Here is a 24,036-nt window from a genome sequence, read left to right as displayed (position 1 = left end):
TTTGAACTTGACTTGCTCTGTTCAAAACTCCTGGAAAAAAAATAACCAGAACACATGACAAATTGTGTTGAGAATCTTGTTTTTAATATACAGTATAATCTCACAAAGCAAGACTTTGTTGCAGATGGTATTAATGTACGTTAGCACACATACAATCACAATTTCAACTTGGCACTTAATACTCAAAGAACTCGGCCTCGTTCAGTGATAAACTATACACAAACTACTGTAGTATAACGCAGTAAAAGGACGGCGCTTGTACAGCAGATAGAACGGAGCTAATGCATTTGTACATAGCTGCTTTATAGACACCGTAACACAACAGCATCTAAGTGGGCAAATAACATTGGTAAAGTACACAATTATCATCCGAAATGATTAAAAAAAAAACAATTTCCCAGTTTTACAGGTAACTGCCAAACATTAAAACAACTTCAGGCACAACAGTGGAAAAATGAAGTAATAAAATGTTTATTACAATTGAATTAATCAGTTTGCCACAATCTGCACGTTACATTCACATACGATACCAGACTAGGTCATGGCTGAGTACATTGATGTGTAAAATACTTCATTACAGTAAAGTCAATGTACATGAGTTATTAAAGTAAAGTAACGTTTAAGACTGACGGGGTTCACATCAGTGTTCTCTGTAGTTTGTGAATCGAGTTACTTCAATGAAAGTAAAGTCCACTGCCACCTTTAAAGACCTTCAGAACGTTTGGGGCGTTTAATACTTTATAGGATTACTACATGTGAACGTTTCTATTAAAGGATGCTTCAGTCTTCAGACATGTCCCCAAACAGTTTTCATTGACCTCCACTGAGCTGTTTGCATCCATGAAGACTTCAACAGTTTTTCTTATTGTCCGTTGTCGCCAACACAGAATATCACTCCTACACGTTTCCCTTAGGTCCCATGTTGCCCAGCAGAGAGCAGCTGATGTTCTGTCGGAGTCGGGGTTTTAATTTGCACAATGAATCCAATTCTAATCTCCAGGATCCCAGGCTTGTTTGCAGCATCTCGTTAAATGTCTCGGTTTCTTGCAGAGGGAAGGTCGGGGATGAGTTCAGCTGTGCAAACAAGGCAGCGATATCCTCCCCACCATCATGTCCTGCTCTGTCCTGTGACCCCGAGGTCCGTGGGAGTCGTCCTCTCCCTCTCCTGACTGACAGCACTCGGCTGTTTACCCAGTGGTCACACGTAGGGCTACTAAAGTCTGGGCCGGCTGCAGCTGCCCATTGATTTTCAATAGAAAGGAAACCAGCTGAGCTCAACTGCGTGATGGGCGACAAGCAGTAGAAATCGAAGGAAAACTGTTTGCAGATACACTATGACTCAAATCAGCTACATCCAGGTGAAGACCAATCAGACACCGAAGCAGAAAGTCATTCTTCTGGCCCGCATGGATGAATTCTAAGGTAAAAGTAGGTAAAGGTGTTGGTTGGTTTTGCCAAGTTGGAGCAGCACCACATAGCCCCAGACCTTCAGCAGGCAAACAGGTTGCAGCTGTACGTGCAAAGGCCCAGTTAGTCCTTTCCGATGCTCCGAACCTAAAGCAGCATCAACAGGCCTCTGTGTCTCAACAATAAATACCAAAGAATAAATACCAAAAGACAACGTCCTCTGCTGTCGCAACCTTAGTCTTTACAGTCTTTACACAAGTCACAGACTTTGTATTTAACTTTCTATAAGGCCGTCAGACCAGTTCAGCAACTGTGATGTCAATCCACCCCATCAGTTCTTGCTCTGTTGTCCCACAGCTCAGAGGACAGTTGGTGCATCGCAGCACTGCAGCAGCTGGACGTTTTAGTCACAGTCTGAAGAAGTACGTCTTTATCTACAGTAAAGCAGCAGCTGGTCACTGTGCTCATTGTTCTTCTCCCCGTTCTCCCCAAAGAATCCTCCACAGAAGATGTTCTGACGTGTGCACCTTGCTCGCGTCTACTCATAGATACACTAAGGACAGCTATTCTAAAACGGGGATCGCTATGGGGGGAGCCAGTCTTTTTCTAAGGGAATGTGGGTTTTGGGGGGTTGATACCACTAGTCGATGAATTTGTGCGTGTCTCCGAAGAGCCATCGCTGTGGAGGCATGACGGCCTCGTTGAGATGGTTGCACTCGTTGCTGCACTTGCACGACTGGATGAACATCACAGACCTGCTAAAGCGTTCACCATCAGGGCAGGTGAACGTCACGCCGGCTGTGCGCGTGCGGCGGGGTGAACAACAGCGGCCGTCCCTGCACACGCCACAGTAGTTGGGCCTGTAGAGACGAGTGCTCCTGCAGCCGGCGTAGGACAGACGGTGGGGTTCAGGGGCCTTATGGGTTCGAGAGCACTTCCGTCCTTTCTGTGGAGAGAGAGAGAGTGAAGGGAGTGAGAGGGGCTACAAGTCCGCAGACATGCAAGTGGATTTATGAAGTACGTTGAAATTTTGACCGGATGTTGGAGACAAGTGATGAGATCACAAAGCTTATTATGTTTTATCCTGTGGAGCGGGGGTCCCCAACCCTTACGCTCAGGGACCTGCAGGCACTAATGCTGATTACGGGGATGAGCAGTGGGTGGGGATAACTGAAAAACAAACAGGGCTGTGGGTTCCTGAAGATCAGGGTTGGAACCTCTGCTCTGGGGGGTACAAATAACCAATATTATGAAAATCCTGTAAAACAATTTTTGTTGCCCCTCACTGTGCTGCAGGTGGAGGCCTGCATTCATTAGGATGCACTAGAGAAAAGTCGGTAGGATACGTCCTCTTGGAACCATGACAATCTGTGCAGCTTTGCTGAAAAGTTTGTTTTACATAATATAAAAATGTGTAAAAATAAATTTTTCTCAGAAGTGCATTTATTAATAATGTTGCAACTCAGAGCTACAGCCAAGCAATATGTTGGTAATGGAAAGATGTTTATTTGAAAACTTCATTAATTGGTATCTTGCAACAACGAGAACGTTTATCATATTTATCATATCATACATGCAGCTGACAGTGTCGCAGGTTCAACCCCCCCCCCCCCCACCCACCACAGACATATGATGGATTTTATTAAGAGGAGCTTCTATGATGTTCAGCTTTTATTTTTTTTTTTAAATTAAAACAAAGATAAACATCACATCACAGCAGAACAGTCTGAACGAATGTACGTGCTCCTACATGTGCGGCTCTGGGACTGACGATGCTCACAAATAACCTGTCGGCCTCGTTCAGGTAAAGAGAAACCAGGAAGAGAGACCAGGAATTGAACATTAGAACCTTCACTGTATCGTAGCTGGTTCTGGAGCACTTTCAGAGCTCGAGTGTCATCAACACCTAAACATGTGAACGCAGCCTTTGGACTGGTTCTCCACGTGCTGTGATAAGGCTCCAGTACTAAAGCAGCTCTGTCGTCATCCTGCCACTCGGCAACAGACCTGTGAATAGACAGAAAAGCCTCCAGCTACAGAGTGGGGGAGGTCAGTTTAAATGCCACGGTATTAATACCAATCTGACCCCTTGAGAACTTCTCTGAATCAATTTAGCCCGGTGGCTGCACTGCACAGGCCCTTGGAGGACGCAGTGCAGTCTTAAAAGCCTCAAACACACTCCCCACCTTAACAGGCGCAGACATGGAGCTGCAGGGCCGAACGTTGCACAGACGCGTCTCCTTGATCAGCTTACAGCGAGCATTGTCGTTGGTAACACGAGAGGAGACGCCCATCCCACAGCTCCGGGAACACTGAGACCAGGAAGTAGTCTGAACCACGCACTGATCCCCCAGCTGCCTCCATGCTAGGAGAGATGACAGAGAGGGAGAATGAATTAAAGTCAGAGAGGCAGCATCAGCAGAAGGAAAAGTGAGGGGGGGGGGCTTTAGAGGGGAAGAGAGGCAGAGGCAGAGGTGCGACGCACACTGGCCTCATTCACTGACCAGGCAACGCTGACGCACACTGAGGGTGATTGCAGGCAGGCAAAGCTGGGTGACAGAGGTATGTGCTGTGTGAGGCAGTGAGAGAACCTCTGGTGTGCAAGGAGCCAGTGGAAAACAAGCCCAACATGAACGCTGACACATGAAGAGGGAGGGGGGCACAGTGAGGCCGTTTGTGCGTCAGGGGCCAAACGCGAGGCTTCACTGCGAGCGGGAAACGGACATAGCGGCACCTTCTCTTACCTGCCAGGTGCTTGTTTCCACGTGGCTGGTCCAGCTTGCGCCCCACCTCCACCAGCTCGTTGCCCAGGGCGTCCTTCTCCTTCTTGGGCTTGTAGGGGTAGAGTTTGTGGCGCAGCTTCGGGTAAGGTTTGGGATAAGGGTAGGCCGGGTAAGGGATGAAGGGGTACGGTGGATAAGCGGGAGGCTGGGGTCGCCGGTGGGCCGGGGGAACCACTGAGGATCCCTTGTGGCAGTTGATGCTTAGACAGCACTGTCCGGGCACCTTGACCAGCTGGGGAGCAGGACAGGAAGGGGAAGCCAAGGGCACGTGGCTGGGGCAGAGGGGCACGCAGCCCACTGCCCCATCGATGCACGTGCACTGGTGCTCGCAACCAGCGTGGAAGTTCTCGCCGTTTTGGTAAATCCGCCCGTTGTATTCACACGAGCGCCCCTCTGCCTTCGCTGATGGGAGAGACGTGACAGAGAGGGTGACAAAACACAAGGAGTACAACAACTGCAGTAATCAAATATTCCTGATCCGAGGCTCATAGAAGCAGAAGTAAAGACGCAGATTTGCTGAAATTCTGCTCTGAAATACATTTCTTACTTATTCTTATGCTACTTTTACTCCACTAAGTTTCAACGTGAAATTTGGTCCTTTGTCGTCCACTTTACACATTTTACTAACATAACTAATAAACTCTGGTGTATTATTGAGGCTAAAGTAGCTGTGAGTACATAACGTTTGTTTGCAGGTGACATCACAAATGTGAAACGAGTTTCATTTCTCTGCTGTGTCTCCTCCAACATTATTGCCACTGAGTAAAGGTTGGTTTTCCCAGTAACTAGTTAGAAATCAGGTCATTTCAGGGGTTTTTCAGATTTCTGCAAAAACTTTATTTATGAGCCACATATCTGAACTTGTTCATCGAGTTCAACAGAGTTGAAATACTTTGTTTTTACCAGGAACTCAGGCACCTTCACTTTCGAAACATTGGAACCATTTCGTACTCAGTACTTCAACTAGAGTAAAGAATTTGAAGTGGTACTAGCCTTTTTCTTGAGGCAAGTATTTGCACTTTCCCTTGGGTACTGACTTTGAATGCGTCTTTAATATGTGTGGCAGGTTGATGGGAGAAACTCTATCTGCAGATTTATGAAGCTCTATTCTTAGACCAGAGAGGAGCTTGTTTACAATGTTCTTCTCGTTCTCCTGCCTCCGTGGGACTCCCCATGCAACACCCCAGATTACCCTCCCCCTCCCCCACCTTTAAAAAGAAACCCCCCCAAACAAACACCCATACAAAAATACTACTGTGCGTGTTTGTGTACACACTGCACCACTTATATAAATCCCAGGCTTGGCTGGGTTTCAGTCACAGCTCATGAAGGTGCTCTGTTTTCGAAATGTGGCACTGGCCACAAACCTCAAGCCCATATCAAAGAGGCTCTCCAGCCGCTTGGCGCGGAAGCCAGAATCCCCTCCCTGAAGTTACACATTCCCTCAGTCAACCCCAGCACCTTCACCCCTCCCTTCCTGGCATACGCACCCCTACAGATTCCGTGCGTCTGCCCCACGTCGTTGCCGTAGTTGCACTCCAGGCCTTTATGGTGGTCGCACGGCCGACCTTCGTGGCAGTCCTGGTTGAGCTGAGCGGCACACACCTTGCAGCAGCCGCAGCCGTCCGGGACGGAGCTAACCCCAGGGGGGCAGGACGGGGCCCCCGCCGGACACTCGCACACCACTGGGCAGCCTGCACTCACCTGCAGGAGGAGATGTTGGAATCGTTTTGACAAGCAGCTTAATGCAGGACATTTTTCATGTAAAAGCAGCGAGCGGACAATAGACTGACTCATGTTACACAGATCACAGAAATTCCTCAGATTGTGTGAGGCTCAGTCCTCAGCTCAATGCCCCACACTGTCCCAGGCCCTGCAGGGATTTCTGTAACCCTCTGTCGCCTTCCGCTCTGGCATTCGCTGGCCGAGCAGGGATGAAAGGGACACCCCCACCTCCCTGGCTGCTCCTGCAGCTTTTGTTTCACCTCACACACACTGGAGCCACTCTGAGACCTGACTGTCCACACTCAGAACACCCAGAGGGACTAAACCCAGACCAGGTCTTGCTGTGACACGGTGGCCCCTCACTGTCTGGACGTGATATGATTACACTTATTCTTGTTGGGCACAAGTGAGAAGTAACTGAGTAAATGTACTCAAGTAGTGTACTTGAGTACAGTTTTGACATAGCCGTACTCGACTTGAATATCATGATACTTTATACTCCACTATTTCTTGAGTGATAACACAAAATTCAATCTAGAATAATCGTGGCAGAGTATTGTGTGGTATAATAAGGAGTATAAGAAGTAATTACAATAAGATCCATTGTTGCACATTAGTGGATTAGTAATTTTACCTCGATAATAGAAACATTATTCCAAAAATGTGTCTTTCGGCATAATGAGTACTGCTCCTTTTAGGACTTTGCTTTTACTCAAGCAGCACAAGTACAAGAAGTATTTCTACGCTGTCGACGTATTCTTTTTAATTCAACCATTTTTGTTTCATGAGTAGATTTAAACAAGAGTCTAAACTGGATAAAGAACCAACTATGTACATTTACTGGACTTACAGTACAGATTTGAGCTCCTTGTGCTTTACTCAAGTACTTTTTTCCTCCACCACATGTATTTGTCATCTCAGTCACTTAATAAATCATGATTTTGAAAATGAAACATAGAGGTTTTATAAAAATAAAAAGTCCAGATTATTTCCTGCAAATTTCCATGTTAATATTCATGCAGATTACATAACACTCACAGAGTCAGCAGCGAGAGTACTTTTACTTTTGGTGAAGTACATTGTGCATTTTTTACTTTATTTACATTTTCAGACACATTTTCATGTGACTTTTTTGTTGATTGTACCTTAAAAAACATATTAATTTTTCCTTTTGCATTGGAAAGGAAGAGTTAAAAGTTATTAGCATTCATGCGGTTTAGTATCCGGATACTCGTGTTGCTGAGGACCCCCGAAACATTGTCCCCAAACCCCACTTTCAGAAACCACTCTGCTCTAGTTGCTATGGTATTAAACAGAGTTAAATGGTGTTTTTCCACATGTAATACTGAAATGTGCAAAATTAATACATCAGAGTCAATACATGTACATCTGTACTTTGGACCTTTATTCCTTAAAAACTGTGGTGCTGCAGAGAATATCAAGTGTGTGGACCTCGATGGGGGCTTTAGCAGTTTGAGGGCTTTATTCCTCGGTGTTTACATGAAACTGACAGGAAATGAACTTTGCACAAACTCACCAAACCGACTATCACCACCTGCAAGACAAAAAATAACAGCAGTGTCCCCATGATGTCAGCTGCTTCACATAGAAACAGGTTAAATAAGAAATAAAGAATAAATCCTGGGTGAAAAAACAACAGCTCTTGTCCATAAAAAGAGTAAATCCGACTCTTGTGACGATCCTCTAACGTCTTCCATCACTTTCCATCTTTCACACGTCTGGCCGGGATTTTTATGGATCAGCTCCGTGGGTTTTAGGGCAGCCACGCCCACTCCGGGCTGCCTCAGCCAATCAGGACGCAAGCCCCCGCGATTCAGAGGGCGGGTTTTGAGGCTCCAACGTTGATACGTGCTGCCTGTTGTCAGGGGCGTGGCCGAGCATGAAAGCGCTCATTCACAAAAAGTCCGAATTACTCCGCTGCACAGAGGAGCTGCTTTTCACTGTTTATTTATTTATGTTTCAGTGAAAATGATATTTTTCACACGCATGCCTGTGTCCGGCGGCTGCTTTGTGAGAAAGCAGATAAATAAACTCAGCTGCTGCATTAATGCTGGTGGGGGCCAGTCTCCAACTTCTAAAAACGTTTTCAGACAAGAGCGTTTTCCTCCGGTGGTGTTTTTCATGAGCGCACAAAGCCGAACACAGAGAGCTGAGTGTTCAGGGTGAAGCCAGATACATATGTTTCAGCTGTTTTGTCATCATTTGGTGATTTCTTTTCTAAGTCAATGGGACTTTTTTGTGACTTTGTGTCCTTTTATTCACCATGTGCCTCTTTTAGCGTTTTCTTTTAGTCTTTCTGGTCATCAAATCACTTTTTGATACAGTTCTAACTGTTTTGTCATCATTTGAAGTCTTAATGCGTCATTTTGTTCTTTCTGTGCTCATTTTTTAAGGTTTCATTTTATTTTATTTTTTTGTCTCTTTTGGTGATTTGTTTGTCTTTGTTTGGCCATCGTGCGTCTCTTTTAGGACATGTTGTCCCAGTAGGCCCGGTCAGGAACTCATCCATGCTTGGAGCATGACTGGGTGACAGAGATGCTGAAAACACTAAGGTAACCTAACCTGCAATTCAGCACTCTCCTTCCCTCCCTCCATGTCCCGTCTTTAGCCACCACATCCGTTTTACCTACTCACAAGTTCCCACGTGTGCAAACACGAACAGAGTCCTTTTGCTTGAAGGTTTTCATTGAAGAGTCCAGAGCGGAGGTGAGGATGACCTGAAGACATGAACGCTACCCACTGACTTGTCTCAGGGTTCATCCACAAATGCACCCTCCGACATGACATTCAGCTGTTCAGCAGGAACGCGGGCGCACGTCGTGGACGGCTTGTTGAACTTCAGCGAGAGGGATTGTGGGAGATGAAATTGCTGTTTTCCCCTAGAGTTTTTCCTAAAGTGTATCATTAAGCAGAGAGATGCCTGCAGCCATGTGTACCAACATCCTCCCTCATCCTCTGTAAATCACCCCCTGCACTTAGCGAGCGGATGCTGCTTGTGGAGTGGTGCTCAGTGGGTTCGTGCTGCACAGAGACACACAGGGCAGCAGCACAAGGGCTTTTATGCTTTGCTTTTGTAGAGATGACAAAAGAGTCCGTTTGAACAGTTTTATAAGTTACTTTTTTTATTATTGCTTCTTCCTGGGTTTCATTTTTATTTCTAAATTCAATAGAAACAAAACTAAAACCAGTTGAAAAATCCTGGACAGATGATGAAACAACTAGCTCCTGGACAAGTGAAAGTCCCCCCCACACTTATAGAGACACTGACATAGAGACAATGACCATGCAGCCATGTTGGTTGTGATAGTTTTCTGTGTGTCTTTGTAGAGGCTTTGTGTCTTTTTGTGGCGCTTTAGACGCTTAGATCCACTGCACAATAAAACCTTTATGGTTATGTTTAGTGGTGTAGAAACAACACTCTCACACGTTACTTGGTTTTTATGTCCCTCTTTGTGGTTGTCCTGTCTCTTTGTGGTTGTCCTGTCTCTTTGTGGTTGTCCCGTGTCTCTTTGTGGTTGTCCTGTGTCTCTTTGTGGTTGTCCTGTGTCTCTTTGTGGTTGTCCTGTCTCTTTGTGGTTGTCCTGTGTCTCTTTGTGGTTGTCCTGTCTCTTTGTGCTTGTCCTGTGTCTCTTTGTGGTTGTCCTGTGTCTCTTTGTGGTTGTCCCGTGTCTCTTTGTGGTTGTCCCGTGTCTCTTTGTGGTTGTCCTGTCTCTCTTTGTGGTTGTCCTGTCTCTTTGTGGTTGTCCCGTGTCTCTTTGTGGTTGTCCCGTGTCTCTTTGTGGTTTTCCTGTGTCTCTTTGTGGTTGTCCTGTCTGTTTTATGTGTCTGTTGTTGTTTTGCATTAGTTTGAGTCTTTAATGGCTGATGTTAATCTGTTTGCAGATGTTTTCTCAGGGTGGTTTGTGTTTCTTTGGGGTAATTAGTCTTATTGTACAACCAAAATTCCAGAAAGTTGTGAAAATGTGTAAAATGTTTCAACTTTTTGGAGACGTGTTTTCAAAATGAGGTAATATTTTCCATGAGATGGTTAAAGGTCTCAGTTTCAACATCTCATATGTTGGTCATCTTCTTCACAACTGGGGTTGTAGTTGTTTTGTGTTGTGTGTTGCAGGAGCCTCCTGAGCTGTAATTCACAGTCAGCAGTCTGTCAGTGAGCGGAGTACACATATAAAGTCAGTGTTCTGAATATTGGATTTGTCTAAACCCCACTGCATATACACAGTACATGATCAACTTGCTCCACAAACACCAACACAGACACCATCACACTTGCAGTTCTTACATTATGTCCTCGCACACACACAAATCCAAAAATTTGTATTCACCGAACGTTCATCCTCTTCCCACACAATCCATCTCTCTCTGTCGGTGCGAGGAGATGATGTAACAGCCCCGAGTAAACAAGGCCAACACGTCGTTAGAAAACAAAGTGAGAAAAAACACCGGATTGACTGAAGCCTGTGTGTTCATACAGCCTCACAACACACACACACACACACAGAAGTGTGTTGTTTTCATATTACAGTTCCATTGACTCATCAAAGAATGTGTCTTTTCCACTTTGGTCTCCATCCCAGACCTAATAAACAAACATGCACAATTTCCAACACACTAAAGTAGAAGCATTCATTGGTCCCTGGGGATCAGAGACTCTCTCTGTGGGAACTCGTGCAATGACCTTTAGGTTCCAAAACCACTGCGAACAGCAGGAAATGGCTAAAGTGAGACAAGTCTGCTGCACGACTTCACTGGAAAATGTCCTTGTTTGTTGGAGGTTGGAGATGCAGGTGAAGGACTGAAAAGGGTGAACCACAAGTACAGCGATTATAAGGTCATCGAGAGTATTTCCAGGTATCTGACGCTTTAGTTCCTTTACAGATGCAGATTGATAAATCACAATCCGATGAACTGAGAAATGTGGATGTGTTATTCTGGATGTGACACACAGGGAGAAAATGGACCCGTGCACACATCCTGCATCCTGTCATTTCAGATTTGGTCCTTTTGTTTCTTATTTGTAACCTTTTGTGGAAAGTTTTAAGTTGTTTTTTAAAAAGTAGTCAGGAAGTGGTTCTCTCCTTGAATCTTAACGAGACACGAACGTTTTACAGTAGATTTATGCAGAAACCTTATTTATGGGGCTCGTGTGGAAACAGATTAAAGTTTAAAACTTTTTATCAGTAAAGAGAAATAACTTTCCTAACAACTCCTGGATTTAGCACATTTCACAGCATGTACTTAACTTAAACTTGATAAAGAATTTGAAGTGGTACTGTGGTACTTCACAGGCAGGTACTGGTAGTTCGGTGGGAGCTACGTGGAAATATTAGAGCAGTGAGCAAAAAGGAAAGTCAGTCGAACAGGACAGTTTACTGTGAGGTCAGTGGAACATTTTGCATCCGATTCTTTGCCACAGCATCTGAGTCAAGCAGAAAAGTGGTGGTTTTACCATAAGACCACTGTGTGTGTGTGTGTGTGTGTGTGTCTGCCTAAGAAAAAGTCTGTTTATGCCACAGTACGTGGGCAGGAGGGGGGAGGAAGACAGGTGTGGATTGTTTGCTTAGGAGAGCTTCTCCCACACCTGCTGCAACGACTCCTACTCTCTGCTTTACACACACACACACACACACACACACACACATGCACTAAATATCAATATGTACACAAAGTCCTTTCAGCTGGTCAGTCAGTTTGATTCAGGATCTGAGAGTTGGTCTGTTTAAGCGAAACGTGTCTCGTGTCAAACCCACAGAGAGTGTGAGTAGTCGATGTTTTTAATTTTAATTTAAAGTAGCTTTGCACTCACACATGAAGGGTTTACTGAATGGGCCACAAGTGGTCACCACACAGAGAGAGAAGGCAGACTAACCACAATAAGACTGTCAGTAACTACAAAAGGGACCAGTTGGCCAGAAAGCCACACAGAGCATCTGGGAAGAAACACCAAATGACAGGCTGATGACACAAAAAGAGCACAAAGGGATGTAAAATTATCAAAGAGATGTGAAAAAAACCCACTGGGATGTAAAATGACCGCAGACGTTTGCAAAATTAAAACAACGAAAATTGGGAAATGATCACAAACACACAAAATGAGGGAAACCAAACGACCAAAAAAGACACACAATGTTGGGGTGTAATACCATCACAAACAGCATGACTGCATGTTTTGTTTCTCTGTCTGTCTTTGGTCCTTTCTGCATTATCCATCCATGGACCTGCATGAAGTTCAGCCTCAGCAGGAGCTCATGTGTCATGCTAAGGTGTGCAGACATGTGCAAATGTCATCATCCTGGAAATGATTGCTTGTGGTGAAACTGCTGGTCAGATTATGAGACAGTGGACAAACCCATCAACCCTACACATACCCACAGAGGATCCTTGTGGTAGATTCTGCTGCATTTCAGGTCCTATTCTACATCTATAGTTAGATGTTTTGCATCTGCTTCTGTGTGTAATGTATCTCTTTACATAGATGTACACATTTTGCATCTCTTTGCAGTAATTTGATTTTCAGCTTCCTTTTTTTTTATTTATGGAGAATCTGCCCCACATGAACAAATATCGTATTATCCGACGCCATTGTCGGCCGTGGATGTGAGTTTGGTGTGATATCAGCGTTCACATAATCTAGATGTCATTCATTTCAGACATGTCCTCTGTTTGTCTGTTTGTGCTGCAGCTACAAAGAACGGCCTGTCCCAAAACAGAAGAAAGTGGGGAGAAAAACAAGCAAAGGGAGCGAGGTTCGGAGAGTGCCAGTAAGAAAGGACGAGTGGAGGGGGGAAGGAATTTAAGTCCTGAAGTTATTTTTAAACTAAGAACAGGAACTCTACTGTTGACTTCTCCAAACTCTGAGACACAGATCAGTGTAAGAGCAGATCTGGGAAAAGGAGACAGCTCTCACACACACAGCTGTCAGGTGTGACATCCCACGTACGTGTCTGCATCCTCAGCAAACACGGCCCTGTCAACATTTTCTATATTTACACTGTAAAATCACGCTCTCATTAGGACGTGTGGCTGCACGTTCATCTCCTTGTAAACACTGCGTATACGGTTGTGCGCTCACGCCCTCAAACTTTCAGTAAAGAACAAGAAAGCTGCTCGTCTAAACGTCTGCTTGTGTAATTCCACTTTCCCCATATATGTATATATATACTGTGCATATTACATTTGGTCCAATTGACGGCATTCGCATAAGGAACACATACTCAAAATACCTCAATTACAGGCCAGTGGTGAGCGCAGACAGAAACAAACGTCACAACATTTCAAAAGATGACAGAGCGGCGCAAAGAGGCTGAGGATACAGTTTCACACTAATTGAAATAAACACAAGTTCATCTGCTGTAATCATCTTAATAGCACGGTGGTGAACAACAGCCTTTGCCAAATCAGCTGTGTGATTTCCCACCGCTGTTATTGTCAGAGAAAGGCATCTGGGTGAGTGGGTGTGGAGCTGCGACGAAGCTCCCCGACACAAAGGTGGGTGGGAGCCATTGACACGGGACGCAGGGTCGGGGGCTGCTGGGAAAGCTGTTATTCCCAACTGCAGGTTTGTTCATCCAGAATCCACACGAGGAATAAACAGCCACAAAAAGCAGAAGCAGATGTGCAAAGTAACTAAGTACATTTACTCAACAATTTGAGGTACTGAGGCTTCAGTTACTCCATTCTGAGATTAGGTTTTGTGGCGTTTGGTGTCTGTTTTTGCTTTTGCTCCTCTTTCAATCTGCGTTTCGTTATACGTTGTCAGAAATCACATTTCTAAAGTTGTTCTCTCCTTGAATCTGTACATGAATTAAATCCAACACGACCTGAGCGTTTCACATTCCTGTAGAAACTTTATTACTGAGGCACATGTGGAACAAATCTGGCTTGGACTTGTTCATTCATACCAGCATCAACCTCAACATTTTTATCATTAGCACAGAAGAATGACTTTCTTACAGCAGTGGTGCTACTTTTGAAGTTAAGTTGCATTTTAGACTATGAACCTAAACTTGAGCGAAGACTGTCAGTAAGTACTTGCACATTTATTGAAGTACTGAGCTGCTGAACAGAACAATGACGTGCAGCTGATACAACCATCCAAATATGTTGTTACTGTGCAGTTTGCTGAGAATCTTTTTTTCTGGACCTCAGTCAGGTTCAGCTCCTTCTCTAAAGAGGCTTAGCACACACTCTGGGTGCTCCCCATGGGGTCATAGGTAACTGGGTCAACGGTACCTGTCTGTCAGTGGATATGCATTCACCACTCAAGGCAAGGTCACACCCTCCCCTCTGGATCCCCCCCTCCCACCTGCCTTTTCACCCTCCCCTCACCTCCAAGGTGTCACAGGGAGCACCCTTGTTCTAGCCCTCTCCTCCTTTCCACCAGGACCCCTCAAAAATCCCAGATATTCCTGCAATTTCCGGTGCAATGTTTATTTGGTGGAAAGAGGCCTGGGGGCTTGAGCTGCCTCGAAAAAAAAGACTCTCACTCACAAACAGTTTGAGGGTAAACATGAGCAGGAGGGGGATGTGAGAAGAGCGGTAGGCAGGACTGAGGCTGGTGTGTTCTGGTCCTGACCCACAGATCCCACCTCAGCAGGGACACAGAGCCCGGCTCTGTTCAGGCCCCAACGGCTGCAGGGTCGTAAACACCTGCCCCCTCCTCTCTGGACTCGTCCCTCTGCTGGAGCAGTGAGAGAATGACATGACCAATCAGGTAAGAACAAACAAACCAAGACCTGAAACCGACGTTTCCTCAATGTCACAACTTTCATGCTTCATAATAATATAAAGAAGAAGAAGAAAAAGAAGAAGATGCTTAAATACAAGAGGATTTTAATGTCATGGACACTTTTAGCAGAGTGGCCCCAACTATTTTCCTCTAATGTAGCCAACCATAGTAGAAAATTAAACTCAGTCCTGTTCTTCAACAGCATCAAACACTTTCAAATGTGTTATTTCTGCTGATTTTATACTAAATGGTCAAGTTCTAGTGTTTATGTAGTAATCTCCTAGTTTAGCCACTTTTTTTTAGCCTTTTAATCATTTTACCATTTATACTTTATCATACTGCTAATAATTTCAACTGTTATCAGGAATGAGGACATCAGAGGGACAGCTCATGTTAGATGTTTTGGAGATAAAGTCAGAGGCCAGATTGAGGTGGTTTGGACATGTTCAGAGGAGAAACTGTGAATATATCGGTAGAAGGATGCTGAGGTTGGAGCTGCCAGGCAGGAGGTCTAGAGGAAGAACAAAGAGGAGATTTATGGATGTAGTGAGAGAGGACATGAAGTTAGTTGGTGTGAGAGAAGAGGATGCAGAGGACAGAGTTAGATGGAGGCACATGATTCACTGGTAGTAAAACAATGAAAAAAGCTATAAAGTTTAAAAGACACGGGATTAATTTATTTTGTTCCAATTGATGTGTGCAGGGAGCCAAGAGGCTTGACTGGAGAAGGATATGCACCACTGAGCAACTTTCTAATCCAATCTCCACTTTTCTAATCCAGTATTCTGCTTGATAGATCCATAGTTAAACCATACAGTTTTAAATAATGAAATAATTTGTCTTCACATGAATTCAGCTAATCCACAATAGTTCCACCCTGACAGCTGCACATGTATCTGCGATTTCCCACCTCTGGCTGGGAAACACTGTTGTTGAAGGTATTGAGGGTTTATGACATGTTTTCTATTTGTCTGTTGTATGAATGTGAAAGGTACCAAAAAAAAAAAACATGATATGATGCAAACAGCTACTCAGCAAGACTCTAAGATCTTTACAGAGGTCTGTTTTTTGCTGAGATTTGTTGTTTGTGACCAACTTTTCATGTACAATGGACCAGTCAAGAATTTATGTATTAGAGTAAAGTGGACAGTTTACAAAGATTGTTTCAAGAAATGAACCAAAATGCACAACCAGAAACCCTTCAGTTGGCTTCTCGCCTTCTCCTGGATGAGAGTGGCTGCAGTGATGGAACAGTTAAGGAACGGATGGGGGCATCTGTGTATGTGCCAGCAGAGGTGGGGGGTGAATGTCCAGGAAGCAGCAGTGGCACATGTAGCAGAGGCTCCAAATGACGGACCTCCAAATAGGAGGTCCGTGTCTCCTGTTGTTCACCACTGAGTGTGCCCCCTGCATCTGGGTATAAACAGGCTCTGCTGGTTGTTTGTGGTAGTGGTCGGTTTGTGTCCAGCACCTGCAAAGCCCAGACTCTGTGGCCGTTCACAGAGCCGGGGACCTTCCACACGTTTCCCTGCACAGTCCACTTTGTAGACTGTAGACCTACAGAATATAGACCGGAGCCGTCTGTGTGGCAGCAAGCTGGCAGAGAGTCCAGACAGAAGAGTAGAAGCCTTCCTCTCAATGCTTTTATCCATCTTAAAATGTAGGGATGTGCTTCACAGATCTCTGGCTTATTCCCCTTTTCAAAAGTATTCACACGCTATGGTAACACAGAGGGTCCACAGGGGTCCAAAGTACTTTGATTCTGAGCTCCATCATTTATCGTCGGGTCCTGGACACGGCTCACCATCGACTGGCTTCAGCGATCCTCACTCAGTTCCTCTTTCTGACAGTTCATCTGTGTCCAGCCTGGCTTTGTTCACTGAGCCTTGGCTGACATCTCTATTCCGAACAACCCACCCACCTTCTCGCTCTTTCATCCTGTTGCCCTCTCAGACATGAAAGGCCCATCGACCGCCCTGTTCCATCTCAATAAATTATGAATTTAGCAACTAGCAGGAAAAGTTATTTGATGACTGATCCACACAGAGCTTCATTTGTGCACGTAACAGGAAAGAAATGCAGTGTGGTTTCACCCAACACTCAACCAGGTCATGTTATTGCTGGTGGCTGAAAATAATGCAGTGCATTTACTGAAGTGCTGTACTTACAGTACATTAGTACACGTTTGGAGGCATTTTATAATTCTTTTAATGCACTACAAGTCAAGAGAAACTAGTATTTATTTATTCACTGCTCCATGGATCTGACAGGTTCAGTTGTTGAAACAGACTCTGATGAACTGAGAAATGTGGATGTATTACTGTGGATGAAGCAGCTGTTGCTACATAAAGTTTTTAAAATCAGCTGCGTCAAAATGACTCACGTTAACACATTTAGGCATCAGTAAGTACAATATAATTCATAAATGTATAAATTAGACCCTTCTTGCATGTTTTTATTTTTGGTATTTTAAGTGTATTTAAATAAGTGTACATGAGTCAAACTGAACAAGACCTGAATATATGGGATTAAAACTTTATTTAAGAGGCACATGCGAAACAAATTTGGTCCAGACTTGTATATTCATGATGTCAATATGTTACTCAATATGTTGTTTTTTTTTATTAGTAACTCATGAAACCACTTCCCTCCAGCAGTACTGCTATTTTTGGACCTGAACTTTATGTTCATCAACTGGAATAATTTGATGTGGGGGCTTTCTGCTGGTCCCCCATGAGATATGTTCGGTATTTGCTTGTTTGTCCGCGTTGCCTGTGATGATGATGTCAGCTCCTCTCTGTACTGGAGATGATGTTTTTGATGCACATTCGTGGTATTCACACACCAACCAAGCAGTAGTCATCCTGCACTACTTGGCCTTACGGCAGTGCTTACTGGAATGGTTTTGTGGATTACACACCATGGGAAAAGGTATCTGATAACTGACAAAGTTAAAGAGTCATCTTACAGACTTCCTCATAAAGTCCACCCAGTTAAAACACATTGCGTAAACAGAAAAACAATTCCCTTGAGACCCCTGTCCGTTTAATTTGACATTGTGATGTTCATATTATGTTTTGCTTTACGTTGAAACATGTACGTACTGTTTGAATGCTTAGAAACTGCACACGTCAGATGTATATCACATTTCATATTTCATATACATAAATGTAAATTCACTGGCAAAAAATGCTCTCTTAGTTCAAACAGTACAATTCATCAATTTACTATTGAGAAAATGCAATGGTTATAAAATCTAATTCCTTTTGTACTATGGTGAAATTTTTTGGTTAGATTTTTCCCCCTTAGCACTGTTTTGTTGTGGATGTTATCATTTGTGTCATTTGTAAATCAGAATGGCTGTGAACTTAAAATTGCTAATAAAGTTTTTTTTTTTAAACGGGTCTCTCTGTGCTTCCCCGCCCGACCTGTAGGTGGCGGTAGCCGCAGAGCTGCGACGCAGTGGCGGCGGTGAAAAGCCGGAAGTACTTCTTACGTGAAGCTCAGCGCTGGCGCAACAGCAAGGTAAGTTGTCAAACGGCGTCTTTTTTGTTTTATTTCCCTCATGTCACCTGTCCTCCACCGTCCTCGGGCCGACACGTGTCAGGCCTGAGGACTATTTGTTTATGGGCTTTTTAAAACGAGGTGATGCGGCGGCGGGACGTTTAGAAGGAAGAAGAGGACGAAGAGGACAAAGTCACGTCAGAGTTTAATGGAGGAGCTGCTGGTTGAGCTTTATCAGAGTCGTGACTACCTTTAATTACACAACGCGTTAAAATTACTGCAGTATAATGGAGGACGTTACTGTACACACTGTGTACTCAGTGCTAAAACATGTCGCTACTCAGATTTACTACTTGTCAAAGTACGAGAGTGATGTAAATATCACCTAAAGTACATATTATGTATTAGTGTAGAAAAGCATTTTAATATAAGTTATATTAAATATATACAATACTTATCATTATTATTATTTATATTATTTTACAGGTCGGTTTGGATTAGTGTGTCTTTTTTATTCAGGATAAATTTCCATTTCTAATCTCTTAAATAAAAAAGAGACGGGTCCCACTGAGCTGCACGTGAGTCCGGACTAAAATGACAGAAGTATTAACTTAACGCCTCCATGAACGTAAGACGGGGAACCTCACAGGGTGAAAAGTGATATTTGTAGTACAAAAATGACAAAAAAACATTTAGTGGCACAGATGTACTGTGACAGGACATTGGAGCTGGAGTTGTTTCATGGTTCTGATCGGGGGGTTGTGGATTCACAGCTTTTTAAAAATGCTCTAGTTTCCGTCTCTGGTCTGAATTATTTACATTGAGGTGAAAACTCCAAACAATTAACTTAAGCCAAAAAAAGAAGCATTTCTGAAAGAAAACCCAGTGTGAATTCTGGAGTGATTTTGCTGAAAATGAACACTTTTTTTCTGAACTAGATAATCTCAAAGTGGAGACAAATGTGTGTGAGTGTAATTGAAAGTGCTGAGTCATGTTTGAGTCACACCCTGACTGAATGATACTGAAATGATCCCGCTGCGTTTTAATCAATCATCATGTTGGATAAAGGTGATGTGGCAGAAAGCGAAGTGAACTGGTACCTTCCAGGTTCTGATTACCTGAACATACCTGATGACAAGGAGAGTGGGACGTGTTAAACACTGCTTCAGATTAGACGTTTTCAGAGATGTGCTTTATGTGAGGAAATTCCAAAAAATAAAAGTCAGACTCGCGAGTTAAAAACAGCACTAAGGAAGAGAAATTTTGACCAATTGCATAAAACCATAACTGCAATAATTAAAAAAAAAACGTAAAATATATTACAAAGCTAAATGCAAGAAAAATCGCTGTAAGTCTTTGGATTTGTTTAAAGTTTAATCACTGTCTTTTGGGTGAATATTGTCTGAGTAGTTGGAGCTGAAACATGACAAGGTTGAAGAGGTTTTCTTTTTTTATTCTATTCATTTCAATATGAAAAACATTCGGAAAAAGCTAAATATTATAAAAGATGAATCAAAGTATAAATGTTAATAAAGTAATAAAGACCACAGCTCATGGGAAGTGCTGCAAAGACCTCACCTCACTTGAAGAAGAAATGACAAAAATAAACTGTCCCAGATTATTTTAAATGTGGAGACGCGCTCATCAGTAATCTGGAATCACTGTCATTCAAACAGTCAGGATCTTTCTGATGGGGATTTCAGCCATTACACTGTTTTTGTTTGCTGTTGCAAATCCTGCTGTGTGTGAGTGTGTTAACATAAAAAAATCAAACTTGTCAAACTGATTTGTTTGAACTCAAACATTTCACAAAGACACATCCAATAAGCAGCAAAGTCTAGTGTCAACTTAGAATCTAATCAAATGCAGTTAGTAGACAGTCATGTCCTCATGTCCTTCCACGTCACACTTGCTTGTTAAATGTAAATAAACCTTGTTTGTGCACCAGCTGACACACGTCACACAGGTAAACACACTGTGTGGAAAGAAGTGCTGTTAGCACCAGCGTCCTCTCATGTGCTGCAGTTAACACTCCTCTTGTTTTCCTTATGTCCTTCTTGCAGATGGCTTTCAGGCTTTTAGTGCGTAGAATTTGGACACTGTCTGCAAAAGATATCCGCTACCTCCCAGCATCCACCGCCACCATCACCCCTACTTCTTCTTTCTCCACGTCATTGCAGTCCAATGCAGCCCGGGTATCCTTCCTGTCTCCGTCCCGCTCCCTGCCTCACATCTCTCACAGAGGTGTCTCCTTCAACGTTCAGGACCAGGAGGACTTCACAGACAGGGTCATAAACAGTCAGCTGCCCGTACTGGTCGACTTCCATGCACAGTGAGTCACCCGGAGAAACATATATCGGGGTCAGAAATCAAAGTGAAGCTAATTTCTGACTCCCTCAGAGTCTAAGGTTCTTTGTGCAACCACCAGAAATAAACCTGCAAAACCTGGTTCTCATGTCCTCCTAAAGTCATTTTGTCGCACAGACACTAGATGACACTTTGATTCATACTAATACTGGGCGGCTGTAGCTCAGTTGGTAAAGGCAGTCGTCCACGGACCACAGGGTCAGTGGTTCGATTCGGCTCTATGTGGATAAGTGTCTCTGGGCAAGACACTGAACCCCCAACAGCCCAGTCCCCTCCCCAGCTGTACAGTGCCACTGTGTAAAAGGGCGATGTATGCGCCACAGCGGCTCATATTTTTGTTCAGTTCTTTCTGTTCAACAAGACAAGTGTCTAATACTCTGCTGTGATCTTAAGCCTGGAGAATGTGGTACCTGTTTTCTAATCATATTCTCGGTGTGCTGCTCTTTTTTGCTAATCAGTACTGACAGCTCTGGTTGTATGTTTTAGGTGGTGTGGTCCCTGTAAGATCCTTGGACCAAGGTTGGAGAAGGCTATTGCCAAACAGAAAGGACGTGTGGCCATGGCCAAAGTGGACATAGACGATCACACGGACCTGGCTATTGAATATGGGGTAAGGTTTTCCCATCCAAAATGTAGGAACCCAAAATGCATCAGGAGAAGCCATGTGACAATGAAAGAAAACCACGAAACACCTGCACAGTTGGCGTCTGTGCATAACCACGGTGACTATCTGGGCAGTAAAGCCAGCAGAACGTTGCAGCAGATGCTGAAAGCAAATAACATGCCACAAAATACACACTAGTTGTTAACTAGCTGCTCAAAGCTTCCGTTTTGTGATCCTGGGACTGTTGGCTGATAAAACCATGTTTGTTCCATCTCCAGGTGTCTGCTGTTCCTACAGTCATCGCCATACGTGGAGGCGACGTTGTCGACCATTTTGTGGGGATCAAAGATGATGATGAGCTGGACTCATTTGTCAGCAAAATCATTGGACAATGAATCTGCAGTTCGCCATCGTTCTTGCTGTTTAACATCTGCCAACAAATGAACAAAGCTGTTCTGGTTTCATCTGGCAAACTCTCAGAAACTCACACCCGTCTCTCGACACATGGCTGCAGCTGTGCACGTCTGCGTCGTTTCTTCTGTCTAGTGATGGGTGTGAGCCTCTATTAACCTTTTAGTTCCTGCTCAATTTCTAGTATCTATTTCTTTTAAATGTCCACTCAACAGCTCTGTTCATTAAAACTGTAGCAGCAGAGTCAGAGTGTAACAGTGTGCTGTAGGAAGGCAAATACTACACTTATACTGTGGAAAAAAGAGGGTTGTACTTCGCTGGTGGAGGGGATTTAACTTGACAGCTGACGGAACCGAATGAGGTTCGGTGTGTGTTATCTGTAGTTGTCCACAAGAGGGTGACATTTGTTTAACGTGAGTCACGCTTGGTCATTTTACACCTTCATGCCTAAAAATGTGACTTTTTTTTTTGTCTTTGGGTCCTTACTGTGAAGCTTAGGTCGAGCAGGAAATGCAGATACTAGATTCATTCAAGGTTGTGTACAGGGAACATGATCGAGTGACGTAATAAAGGAGCCAAAATCTGCTGATTTGAAATGTGTTTTTCTTGGAGCTTTTTGGTGCTAATGTCACTGATGCAGTATTTAAACTCTCACTAAACTCTGCTCAGCTTCTCTTTACTCCGTGTGACAACAACGGTTTCAGAAATGAAGGTAGAGAATAGACCAGGTTTCTCCAAAACCATGTGTATCACAAAAGGCTCCAGACAGGGCAGTAAAAGCCTGAATGATTAACTTTAATTACCCACCAGCATGTCGGTGCAGAAAGTGGCTCTAAATGGAAAAGATGTGATAAACTTTACAAACATTATAGATTCAAAGATGAGGAAGTTTTCAATGGGAAGAGGAAAATGTTTTTAAGCCCTTAGAACAGGTTTAATGGAGGACGAGTGGGAGGAAACACATGACCTCGTTAAATACTGAAAGCAGGGTCATTTTAAAAGTCAATGCACGACTGGAGGAAACATTATACATTAAACATTAATACCATAACAATACTCAACTCATAATTGTTACTTTTCACAACTCTTCTTACATCGTGCAAACTTCCAGTGTGTTCTAGTATATTTAGATCTGACTTTCCTGCACGTTTTTCTGAATACACTTATTGTTAAATGTGTTCACCGTCCATGCACTTTCCACTGCAAAGAAGCAGGAAGAAGCTGTAGTTATTTTCTGTGGCAGCAGGATATGAAGGGAACTTTTTCTCACCAGGGGAATTTTCAGACATGTTGAACTGATCATTTTGAAAAAGAGCTCAATTCCCTATTTTATTACACCTCAGTTTCCCTGACGGTTCTCTCTGCTCTTTGTCCTAAAATGATTCTCGTGCTGTCACAAGCCTGTCATCAGTTAAAAAAACAACGGAACAACCACCCACCACCCACCACCCACTTCTGCTACTTCTAAATGACCTTTTCCCTCATCGACAGCGTCTCTGCTTCAGTATCACCCGATCACCTTTCTCTGCTCGCTGAGTCCTGACTCATCTACATGATTTTTCATTTTCAGTTTTACCTTCTCCATAAGATTTAACACCACCTCCCTGTCGAATGACTCTATAATCTGCAGGCATCAGTTAACAACAGTGTTCGAATAAACATTTCACTTTCGTTATTTATTACTGTCCCTGCACTTGCTACATGACGATGACCAGCTTGTTTTTTTTTCACCCCACAACCACATTAGACCAGGACAATATCAAAAAAAACCTTAAAAAACGTAACTTACTCAGATCTACAGAGGTGGCACAGACACATAAACACAAATTAAAGACTGCTGATAACGTGAATGAACATGTTCAGGTCTTGTTAAGTTTATGTACAGATTTAAAGAGAGAACAACTTTAAAAACCAGATTTCTGACTTGCTACATGTGGAAAATCACCAACATTCATTTCTTCTGTTTACTAACTGATCCTTTAGTTGGTAGCAGTAAGTTGGAGGCTTCGCAGCAAAGAAATAAAACTGTTGAAAAAGAGAAAACATTTATTTTTGTGCTGTAAACTGCAAACAAAGGTGAAGATTTAAAGGAACATTTGTAGTGATGAGTACAAACTAAGGGCAATGGTAACAGGTAAAGGTGGAGCTGATATTAACACTTTATTTTCTTAGAATTCTTTAGTTTCCACAATGTGAATCTGCCAAAAGTATGTTAGTCCAGCACTGAGCCTCCCTTAACTTTTCCCTTAACTGCTGAATTGGAAGCAGACTTTGGATTTCTGACTTATTATAAATGTCTTCTGTTGTTTAAGTTGCCATGGCTCCCAAATCTAAAAGTAAAAGTAATAAACAGCAGCGTTATCATTGGACACTGTCAATAATTAAAAGGCTGGTTCATTTGCATGGCAGCACTTTCGTCTAAGTCATCGACAAAAGACGAGCAGTAAATGACTCCGATGCCTGTGCAGCAGCTCGCTCACAGTGAA

The 24,036-nt window shown here is 43.5% G+C and overlaps 2 protein-coding genes across 2 annotated transcripts; one reads left to right on the top strand and one right to left on the bottom strand.

The window, feature by feature from the left end:
- Nucleotides 1-62: 62 nt before the first annotated feature.
- si:ch211-106h11.3 (CCN family member 1) lies at nucleotides 63-7,653 on the bottom strand. Its single transcript, XM_067476281.1, has 5 exons — nucleotides 7,453-7,653; nucleotides 5,681-5,894; nucleotides 4,152-4,592; nucleotides 3,594-3,772; nucleotides 63-2,353 (listed from the first exon to the last, which is right to left on the bottom strand). The coding sequence occupies exons 1-5, from the start codon at nucleotides 7,501-7,503 to the stop codon at nucleotides 2,048-2,050; spliced, it is 1,191 nt and encodes a 396-aa protein (XP_067332382.1). The 5' UTR covers nucleotides 7,504-7,653; the 3' UTR covers nucleotides 63-2,047.
- Nucleotides 7,654-18,098: 10,445 nt separating this feature from the next.
- On the top strand, nucleotides 18,099-22,139 carry txn2 (thioredoxin 2). The gene is made up of 4 exons (XM_067476282.1): nucleotides 18,099-18,189; nucleotides 20,232-20,500; nucleotides 21,022-21,145; nucleotides 21,418-22,139. Exons 2-4 carry the CDS (start codon nucleotides 20,232-20,234, stop codon nucleotides 21,532-21,534), a joined length of 510 nt encoding a protein of 169 aa, XP_067332383.1. The 5' UTR covers nucleotides 18,099-18,189; the 3' UTR covers nucleotides 21,535-22,139.
- Nucleotides 22,140-24,036: the final 1,897 nt, after the last annotated feature.

Source organism: Channa argus, chromosome 15 (genome assembly GCF_033026475.1).
Source record: "Channa argus isolate prfri chromosome 15, Channa argus male v1.0, whole genome shotgun sequence".
Classification (NCBI taxonomy): domain Eukaryota; kingdom Metazoa; phylum Chordata; class Actinopteri; order Anabantiformes; family Channidae; genus Channa; species Channa argus.
The sequence above is the reverse complement of the archived record's forward strand: the minus strand, read 5'-3'. Positions and strand labels throughout refer to the sequence as shown.